The 10,863-nt window shown below is 56.0% G+C and overlaps 1 protein-coding gene across 2 annotated transcripts in view; it reads right to left on the minus strand.

Moving 5' to 3' along the window:
- SLIT1 (slit guidance ligand 1) overlaps positions 1 to 2,825 on the minus strand; it is a 60,924-nt gene extending 58,099 nt beyond the window's left edge. For both annotated transcript variants that reach the window (XR_008438181.1, XM_053984112.1), the window contains exon 1: positions 2,623 to 2,825. Coding sequence is in view for 1 of the 2 variants with exons in the window: in XM_053984112.1 (XP_053840087.1) it covers positions 2,623 to 2,825 (203 nt within the window). In the remaining variant the exon portion in view is untranslated. The remainder of the gene's footprint in view (positions 1 to 2,622) is intronic.
- Between the last annotated feature and the right edge of the window lie 8,038 nt (positions 2,826 to 10,863).

Here is a 10,863-nt window from a genome sequence, read left to right on the forward strand (position 1 = left end):
GTGGGATGCATGGTGAGGTTGGCATTGCTCATGCTGTGCATCTCAGGGCTTGGGAAAAGGGGAATGCAGTGGAGGGCACTGGTAAGAGGTTGATGACTTCCCACACAGAGCTGACCCCTGGAGAGAGCAAGTCCTGAGCACAGCCCCTCCTGCAGACTCCCCTGTGGCTTGCTGACCTTGCTCCAACTGAGAAGTTGGAGACTGCAAGGTTGCAGCCTGCTTACAGAGAATTGAAACTCACTTACGAGCTGTTACAGCAGGATTTCACTGCTAGGGATAGACCTGCTCTGCACAGACACCCTCCAGCACCTGCATGGGTGTGCAAAACAGCAGGAAGTAGTTATCCAGCAGACAACACCCACAAGAGAGCAAGCATGTCTAGCTCAGTCCAGACAGAAGATCCGGCATCACCAGCTGCATTAAAATCCAGAAAATCCAATGCTGCTGAATGGCAACAGGCATGGAGGACCAGGTCAGTGAAGGCAGAACGGGAGACAGCAAGCAGGACCCACCTCCAGAGCAGGAGAGATGCCCTGCCAGAACAGGAGCGAGACACCCAACAAGGGCATCCTCCATTAGCTCACTCCAGCATTGCTTCATTTGAGCAGTGCTGAGCACCTGCCCAGTGGGCAGAGGTGGGGATTCAATGCCAACCCTCCCCCAGGACCCTGCACCCAGAGCTGATGCCAAGGACCCCATTAAGCTCTCCAAAAGGCAGAAAGGGCTAGTGCAGGCTATGCATAAACTTTCCCTCTGGCTTGGGCACAGCAGAAAGGGGGATCCTCTCTCAGACCTCATAAACTTGGTCTGTGGGATGGCAACTCACAGCAGCCTGGTTGCTGTGCTGGGTAATAATCATTTGTATGAGGATAATTATGGTGGGAGAAAAGAAAATTCCTCTAAAGTGGTATCCTGCAGAGCTCTTGATGCTGCATGCTGGGTGCAGCCCTGGCAGCTGCCAGCCTCTCTGCACTCCATTCATGCAGTCCTTGCCTGCAGGGTCTTTGCCCATCTGCAGGCAAAGGGTACAGTCAAACTCCAGGAGCTGCAAAAAGCACGGCACAGGGACAGGAGCACCGTGTGGCTGTCCTAGAACATATCCTGCAGCTCTGCTGCCCAAGGAGGCAGCAGCTCAACACTTTCCTGCACTGCAAGGGGGATGTGGGAGCAGCCTGGCCCCAAGGGCCAGACAGCTACTGTGCCACTATGCTCTATTGCAGCTACTGGGATGGGGCATCTGCTGCTACTGAGTAGAGGGCATAGGCTGGGGATAACCCTGCTTTCCTGCTGAGACTGGGTTCCTGCGTGCCAGGAACCTGCTGCCAGCAGCAGGTTGGACACGTTCAGCTCATGCTGCTCTCCCTGCTTGGCCACAGAACCCCAGGCAGGCAGACCTGCCCAGCCAGGCACAGCAGCAGAGGCCCCTCTCCTGCTCGGGGGAGCTCAGCAGGTAGGTAACACGGGACCCACACAGCCAGCTGGACCTTGACTGTGAGAGCAAAGCCTTCCTCATGGGGGCCCGGCTAAGAGAGCCAGGGACACCTCCCAGCACCCCTGAGAACGTGGCAAGGGATCTGATGAGCAGTGAGGTGCAGCCACAGGGGACTGGAGAGGATGGGTGAGCTGTCTGGCTCACGAAGGGTGATTTGCACAGCTGAAGGCTGGTCACACCGTGGGAGACTCTCAAGAGGAGCGGAGGCAATGGGACCTGATCCTAACACGATGTGGAAACACTCCCAGGAGAACTTCCTGGGGATAAAGGGGTGCCCAGCACAGGTAGGGGCTTGGGGTGACAGGAGCCCTCAGAGAACCCCTGTGGCTGTGTAGCTACCCTGTGACAAGTCACTGGAAGGGTGGCCACACACCTGCTGGGGGGTGCCATGGGGCTCGCAGACCCACACACACAGTCTATTCTGGGCTGCCCCAGCGCAAATGCCCCCCGGAACAACCCACTCCCTCGGGCACTGCTCTAATCCCAACCCCGCTGCACATACTTTCACACAGACTGGCACACGCGGGTTCTTGCACATGCCGGACCCCTTGCACGACCCTCACATAGAGAAAGGGTTACACACACATACCGTGCCCCAGCAGGCTCTCACACACACCCTGCTCTCCACCTCGACGGGCTACTGCACCTCCCTCAGGAAAGGCACGATGCATGTAAACTCACCTAACAGGCCCTCGCACAAGTATCCTCTGGACGGGAATTTACAGACACACAACCCCCGGGCGTAGCGGGACACCGCACATCACCCACCCCACGAGGTTCTTGCACACGCACCTTTTGGGCGGCCGACCGTGGCCCCACGGGCATTCGCACACGTTCTGCCCTGAACGGACACGGTGGGCACTTGCACACACCCCAGACAGGCTGCTGCACACCCCCGCCACGGACAGCCCCTTCCACAGGCATCCCCTGACGGGCTCCCGCACACACTCTGACAGGCTCCTGAGCGCGTTCCGCACCCTCGCGGGGTTCTGTCCCCGCGGGACACTCGCTCCCCACGCGCTTTTGGACACACGCCCTCGGACAAGCCCCCGGCCCCGGCGCCCCGCCGGGCTCCCGCACCCTCGTCGCCGCACGCGCACCGGCGGCGGACAAAGCCCGGCGGTACTCACAGGCGCTCGGTGCCGCGGGGGATGCTGCGGGGCACGGCGCGCAGGGCCGAGCCGTGGCAGTCCACCGTGGTGCCGCTGCAGGCGCACAGCGGCGGGCAGGCGGCGGCGCGGCCCCGGCACAGCGCGGCGCACGCCAGCAGCCAGGCGGCGGCCCGCAGCCCCGCCGGGACCCCCGCCGGCCCCCCAGGGGTCGGGGCCGCCATGGCAGCGGGCAGTAGGGTCAGGCGGTGCGGCCGCTGCGCATCACCGGGGAGAGGAGCGGAGCGGGGCTCGGCTCGACGCGGCTCGGCTCGGCTCGGCTGCGGGGCGAAAGCCCCGTCGGCGCACACCGCCCACCCTCACTGCCGCCCCATCCCGCAGCCCAGGCTCAGCCCCCGCGCTGGCTCCTCCCCCCCGCCCTGCCCTCCCCGACGGGCCCCCCCCGCCACCACCCGCGCCCCTCCCCGCGGCCCCGGTACCCGCGGCGGCGGAGGTAGCGGCGGTCCTGGCCGGGCAGGACACGGGCACTCCGGCCGCCGGAGCCGTCGGGGCTCTGCGCCGCTCCTCCGTGCAGGAAGGTGGGCTTCGGATCGGTCCCCCCACCTGGGACAGCGGGCTGTGTTCGCGGAGCACCCGAGTTCTCCGGGAGAGGCCGCGGGCAGCGGCACTCCGGGGAGAAACAGCCTGCGAGCCAGGCGGCCGCACCTGGCAGCCTGAAACCCCATCCCATCATCCACAGAGCCCAGGTGAGCCACGAGGACCTGGCAGCCCACGGGGACCACAGGACAGGTGGGCGCTTGTCAGCCGGGATGGTCCCTGGCCCGTGAGTGGGAATCCCGCGGCTCAGCACTCCAGCCTGCAGAAGGGACTTGGGTGGCAGCTCTGCTTTGCTATTTTTTCCCACACACAAACAACAAATCTTGAAGACCTGGCTGTGGCATTAGCTATGTTCTTTTCCGTTCCAGAGGAACACCTTTAAAAATAAAGTAACCAAAATGTCTTTTTGGCTAATCTACAGAGAAGAACAAGGCAAAATACACCTATTTCAATGTAAAAGGAAGTGAAGCCAAGAAATCTTATAAGTTTGGCCCTAAACAGCTAACATCTCAGAAACGCAAACATTGCATTCATTTTATTGCCTTCCATTTTTTCCCCTGAGATCTGCAAATGCAAGGCAGGAGGGTGTAACCAGGAGGGTTAGTCACCTGTTTAAGTAATGGCACCTGACACGCTTGTAACCCCATGGCTCCAAGTGCTGGGTCCTTAAAAAAGCAACAGGTACTTTGGTGTGCCCAACACAGTTCTGGCTTCTGGCAGCAACTGCTACAAATGTCCTCCTCAGAGAGGAAATCCATAGAAGGAGGGGAGATGGGAGCCTGTTGCTCTGTAGGACCACAGTGGGAGGGTGGTGTGTGAGCATGGACACCCCAGTGCAACAGGGAATGGTGGATATTTGCAGCGATGGTGGCAGGTCCCAGGGGCCAGAGTGCCTCTTAAATCAATGCCCTCTGCACATGGAGCTCCACAAGCTCCTTAATCACGGCAAGAGAGAGGTGTCTGCCTGGGGTCCTACTCCAGCAAGGGCCACCTCACACACACACAGGGTTGCACCAGCTTGGCCCAGATCAGCATCTCTTTTCCATCCCGAATGCCGGCTCCCATCATCTGTCTGCATTTTTGTGACATCTCCTTCCTCTGGCCCCAGTCCCAGGAGGAAGCTGCGCCTGAGATGGATGAAAGGGGTTTGTTCCTCGTTGCTACCCAGCAGCCCTGACAGCAAGGAAGATGAGCTGCTTCCCAGGGCTCTGGGAGCCGACCCCTTGCTGGCATAGCCTCTGCAGAGGTGTCCCTGCAGCCTGTCCTGGGGCTCCCAGGGAGACCCTGGTGGCAGTGACACCTGAAGGGGTCTGAACTGTAGACCTTGGCTGAATTTTGGGGGGTGAAGGTTGTTTCAGAATGGCTTGGTGCCCCCCAAAGGCTGCTATCAGTGTGATGCTTGTGACAGCCCTCCCTCACAAACTCCTCTTCACCCCTTGGCTGGCAGAGCAGAACCAGGTCTTCCTAACCTGCCCTTTACCTCTGGTGCTGGCAGGAAGGCAGGAGGGAGTAAGGGATCTTGTTTCCTCCATTTTTGCAGTACTTGCCGCAGGCAAATCCTTGTGATCTGCAGAAAAAGCGAGTTCTGTCCATCTCTGCGTCCAGCTGCAGCAACACGCAGTCACTTACACGGGGCTGTGGTCTTGGCAGAGGGAGTAGCTGGCAGGGCTTGCCTGGAGCCCACCATCACCTGTCCCGGTTCCAGTGGGAGTACAGGACTGGGAAGCTGAAAACTCCATTCAGGCTGACATCCACATTTTCTCCTGTAGGTACCTCAGCTCCTGCTGTTCTCTGTGAGCTTTTTGCCTCTGCCTGCCACGCAGGCAGTGCCCCATGCCCCAGCACCACGGTGCATCCCACTGAGCTGGGCTGCCAGCCCTCAGTGTCTGCTCCAGCTGCAAAAGCAACACCCTTCCAGGGCTGCCAACACAGCAAGGGCTGGCTGAGCCAGGACAGCATGTGGGGGGACAGGCTGTGTACCAAGACCTCAGCCCCTGGTGCATTTGGGTGATCCCAAGTCACCCAGGCACCCTGATGGGGTGGGCCTCAGAGAGCAACAGCTGCCTGGGAAAATCCCAGGGTTCCTCTGAATATGGATGAGGAGCAGGGAGGAAAATAAACCCCAAACTTCTTTATCAGGGGAGGCCTGGTCCTGCCGTCTGCCACTGGGATTTGGGCCAAACTGCTTGATAGAGAGAGAGACCATCTGGATCGTCTGATGGGCTCTGGGTTTGGTTAAAATGAAGCACAAGCTTTTTTTTGTAGGAGTTTCCATGGGAAGATCTGGGGAAGGGTTCCAGGGTACGCGCCAGACCTGTCGTGCAAAGAGATGCGAAGCAGCTACAAAGCTTCAAACAAAAAATTGCTGCCAATTTTAAGCCAAGCCCCCCAGGGCAGCATCTTGGCATTTCCTCCCACCCAGGACAGGGCACAGCTCGCGCCTGTTAGCTCTTCTGTTGGCTGGGCTGGCACTGGGTCCCATGATAGCACCTTCCAGCATGCCTGGGCTTCAAGGCAGTGTGCTGTACCCTGGATTTGGGCATACAGAGGGGAGGCAGCACACCCTGGTTCATTTGTACCACACTTTGAAGCAGTGCTGTGGCTATCACCTGTCCACAGCAGTGCTCAGCCTTTTTCAGGGTGGGATCAGGCACTGCTGCAGAGCAGAAGTGTTTAAAACACGGGCAGTAGGGTTCTAGTGGGTTAGTTGTGGCTGGACACCAAGTGCCCCCCAAAGCCACTCTGTCCCTCCCCTCCTCAGCTGGCCAGGGGAGAGAAAATATAATCAGAAACTCATAGGCCAAGGTAAGACCAGGGAGACATAACCAGTTACTAACAAGGGCAAAACAGGCTTGACTTGGGGAAATTGGTTAAATTTATTACTCATCAGATCAGAGTAGGATAATAAGAAATAAAATCTAATCTTAAAAACACGTTTCTCTATCCCTCTCATCTTCCTGAGCTCAGCTACACTCCCAGTTTTCTCTGCCTCCTCCCTACCAGTGACATGAGAGGATGGGGAATGAGAGCTGTGGTCAGTTCATCACACTTTGTCTCTGCTGTTTCTTCCTCCTCAGGACAGGGACTTCTCACATTCCTCCCTTGGGCATCCAGCAGCTCTAGTGTGGGGTCCTTCACAGGCTGCAGGTGAATCTCTACTTCACTGTGGACCTCCATGGGCTGCAGGGGTACATCCTGCCTCACCCTGGGCTTCACCACAGGCTGCAGGGGAATCTCTGCTCTGGTGCCTGGAACACCCCCTCCCCCTCTTCTTTCACTGACCTTTGTGTCTGCAGAGTTGTTCCTCTCACATATTTCTTCTCTACAGCTGCTGCTGGTGTTCTGCAGAAACTTTTCCCTTTCTTGCATACATTATCCCAGAGCTGCTACCACCATTGCTGATGGGCTCAGCCTTGGCCAGTGGTTGATCCATCTTGAAGCTGACTGGCGCTGGCTCCATCGGACATGGAGGAAGCTTCTAGCAGCTTCTCACAGAAGTGCCCCTGCAGCCAAAGCCTTGCCATGCAAACCCAACACAAGCACATGTGCATGGCGCCTGCTCCAACCTCCCTGCTGAGGAGCATTGCCAGCTGCAGGATCTGTCATCCCTTGCACTGGGGCTGTGCTTTGAACCCTTCCTTCCACCAGCAGCATCTTTCTGGGGAGCAGTGGCCATAAGAGCCAGCTGGAGATGTGTTGGGAGCAGAGTGGCCATAACCTTCGGCCTGTAAGCGTCCCCCAGAGATTTTGTGCAGGGTGGGCTGCCGGGCTGTCCTGGGCCACATCTGTCATGCCTGGCCAGCTTGGCTCATGCTGGGAGGCCAGGCTGCCTTTGTCCTGGCAGACACACTGGGCTTGGGAGAGTGAGGCATTGTGTGGGAGCAGGCTGGCGTATCAGCCCCATTAGAGTACCTATTGGGCTCCTGTAGCACAATGCCCTTGATGGGTCTATTATAGAGTGGTGCAGGCAGCTGGGGGCACTGGGATCATAGTAAATCTCGCCTGGTTAGCAGCAGCAGCAGCAGGCAGGGCTTGGATGTGCTCTTTCTTATGTCCTTCTAGGGACAAGCCCTCCCTCATAAACAGCATCACCCTGTGAATGTGGCCAGCATTGCCTTGCAAACTGCCAGCACTGTCCTGTGAGCATAGCCAGCATCACCCGCTAGACACTGCCAGTGTAGCCCTGTGAACACCACGAACATCACCCTCTAAAGACAGCCAGCATTGCTCTGTGAAGGTGGCCCCACTGACTGCAGGAGCCAGGCAGCTCTACTGCTTGGTGACCTTCACCATTGGGACCAAGTGAAAGGAACAGCATCCACTGACTGCTCTGAGATGATGCAGGAGATGCCAAGACTCCCAAGCAGGTGGATTTGGCCCCATCCTAACATAACAGGGACCATCCAGGTAGGGGGAACCCAGTCTGTCTCACTGCCTTGCACAATTGTGGAACAGCAGGAGGAGGATGGTCTACAAGGCACTGCATCCCTGCTTTGTGGCATGGCTGAGCAGAGGGGCTGAGCCCTGCAGCCTGGCTTCCCAAAACCAGCTCTAGCCCACAAGGAGAACATTTGCACCAAGCAGCCCAGATGCAGATGAAGAGATGCTGTTCCCAGCACGGCTGGACACACCAACGCCTGGGAGCTCCGCGGTGCAGTGCAAGCTGGTTTGAATAAACCACACGCGAGGAGGTGTCTGTGAAGCGCCTTGCACATGGAAATGCTATTGTTGGATCAGCGGCTCCAGAGCTCCCAGATGTAGCAATTGTTCCACATCCGTGCTGTGCATACACACACACTCTTTCCCACTCACTCTGCCTGCAGCCACTCATTAACCCTCCTCAATGAAGATGCATTGGAGGGATAATTTACTGTTTAATAGACTAACTTTCCATTTGCTGTTGCCAAGCGCATCCAACATATTTCTCCACGGTGCCATAAACTGCAGCTCCTCGGCCATAAAACCCTGCCTCCCAGAAAGAGCAGGTGGGTTTTCAGGATTCAGCTGATGACCTTGGCCACGGGGTAAGCAGAGACAGTGTTCTGTTGTTAGAGGAACAGGGCTTGTTCCCACCAAGCCCTTTCACCCCCATTGCACTGACATCCCTGGACTGGGAAAACATCTAATCTGAGAAATAAGGAGGGCCTCAGTGCCTCAGCCTGATGGACAAGAGAGGCAGAGGCTCTGTCCTGGTTTTGTTGATGAAGATGCCCTGGGTGCAGACGAGCATGCCTCTGTTCCATATTTATGGCTAGCTGGCAGCCAGTCCTATGCTGGGGTGTGATCAATAACCTCCATGCCTGCTTGGGCTCATTGTGCTTCCACAGTTGCAGATGGCCTTTCTGTGCCTTGCCAGTCCCAAAGTTGTGAGCATATGTCTTTGCATCCTTGCTCCTCCTTCCCCAGCCCTTACAGAGTCACAAGCTACTAGAGAACGAAAGAAAGTCAGATTCTGCTCAATTTGGGACAAGGGAACTCCTTCCATCTCCCATCACCCAAATTTCCACAGACAAATTTCAAGCTGCAGGTTCTGCAGGAAGGAGCATCAGCCCCAGAGACAGAAGCCCCAGCCTGAAGGATTGGCTACCAGGGTCAGGCTCTAAAGAATGGCAAGAGGATGCCAGTTGCCAAAAATAACTTGAAAAAGAGAGGGAAAGGGTTCAGCTCGCCTTCTGACAGCTCTGCTTGGCCCTGGATGCAGGCAGGGACTCTCCTTAGAGCTGGAGGAGCATGCAGGCTGGCTGCAGAGCTGATTTTTGATTTTGAGGACATCCTTCCCCAGCCTTCTCAGTGCTCTTTATGTTTCTGTTCACTTTATTTATAGTCCCAGCTTCCCTCTTCCTCCATCTGCCAGATGTAGCCAGGGAGGAAGAACCAGGCGTCTCCAAGCCTGCCCCCAGCACATCTGGTGCGGGGCCCCCAGGGCTGCGGGGCGGGCAGGGGGTCCCGTCCCGCAGTGTGTGCTGCCAGCCCCCTCTTGTGCTGCCGCTGCAGAACGGCCTGGGAGAGGCACAATGGAGCCAGAGGCTTTTGTGTGAGAGGTTGCCGAGATCCTGCTCCACAGGGAAGCAAGGCTCAAGCTTTGTAAGCAAAAAGGTTGGAAGAAACAAACTAAAACATCCACAGGTCAAGACAGACACCCTCATATCATAGGCCTGTGCACCCATCAAGTTACATGCAGCCATGATGGCCAAGGCAAGGTTGGCACCTCTGTTCATCACAATTCCCAGTGGCACAGGAGCTTCAGCCAAAAGCAGAGCACCAAGTGGGACACAATTCTCTCCAGTGGAAAAGGAGACGATCTTAATATCATGTAAGGTACTGCATGGGAGGGCTGGGTGGTGGATTTGTAAATCTTCCCCAGAAGCAAGGCAGGGGGAGCTGGTTTCACTTAGGAGAGGAGGAACTGGGGAGGGGGCCACAGAAATGACTACTCCAGCTGTGACTCAGCAGAGAAAAGAAAGCTTGTCTCCCTCCAGACTAAAATTGAAGGCTGGTGCTGGGAAGTACCTGAACCTCACCCTGTGATGCATGGCTGGGGACAGCAGCTCCTTGCACAGGAGCTTCAAAACAACCCCATCACATTCCTCATGTGGGGGCACTCCCCAGGAACAAAGCTGGGCTGCAACAGGATAGGACCAGAGAGGTAGTGCCAGGTGAGATCCCACTCCAGGCCACAGCACAAGTGTAAGGTCAGTGTGGGACCCAGCACGGAGATCTTGGCGTCTACATGCCTGAACAGTTTATGAGTTTCAACACAAAACCCTCACTGGGGAGATGAGCAAACAGAACTACACATGGTAATTTATTCACTCCATGAAAAAATATTAGTTAATCCAAGCCAATGAGATTGTAAAGCCTGATAACTGGTCTGGCTGATGCCAATATCTATGGCTAGCAAAAGTCATGTTTTTTGTCTACACTGTTGCCCTAGGCAGTGAGATGCAGCAGCAACATGACAGCTCCCAGCAACACATGATAATTTAAGAGAGAAAATATCTTATTTCAACTCCAAACCAGGGCAGAGCAGTTTAAAAAAAAAATCAAGACAACTTGCAAAAATTTATTTAGATAGCAGTGACACCCTGAAGAACTTATTTGCAAGTCTGTGCTGTGCAATTTGAGATAAAAACTGTTTAATGAAACGAAGGTGAGCACTGCTTGTTTGCTTTGTAACACCACTGCTGTGCATACATACCAACAGGCCAAAGCAAACACACTGAGAGTGATCCCCCTTTAAATATATACCTTCACCCAGTGTTGGGTTCCAGTGGCTACTGCCCTTTCACTTGCAGTCAAGCATAAGTAGTGCTTGGATTGTGGCTTCAGAAGCCAAAACTTACTCATTTTTTAAAATTATGTAAGCCAGATAAAGCTGTCACTTTGAATCACAGCTTATCAGGGGGGCAATATTTGGATTTTCAGTATTGAAGATAGCTGTTGTGAGTTTTTGCATTCCTTTGTTCAGCACGTTCAAGAAGAGAGATGTCTCTCCAGACTCTCATGCCCACTTTGAAGTGCACAGAGGACCGTCGCCTCCCGCTCCCTGAGCTCCAGGGAGATGGGGCTCACCATTCCCATGACACCCAGCTGCAGGCACGGAGGAGAAGGGGCTCGCTTGGGGCTCAGCCCGCAGGAAGGCAGCGCCGCTTTCAAACACGCTCC

This window comes from Vidua macroura, chromosome 8 (genome assembly GCF_024509145.1).
Source record: "Vidua macroura isolate BioBank_ID:100142 chromosome 8, ASM2450914v1, whole genome shotgun sequence".
Taxonomy (NCBI): Eukaryota; Metazoa; Chordata; class Aves; order Passeriformes; family Viduidae; genus Vidua; species Vidua macroura.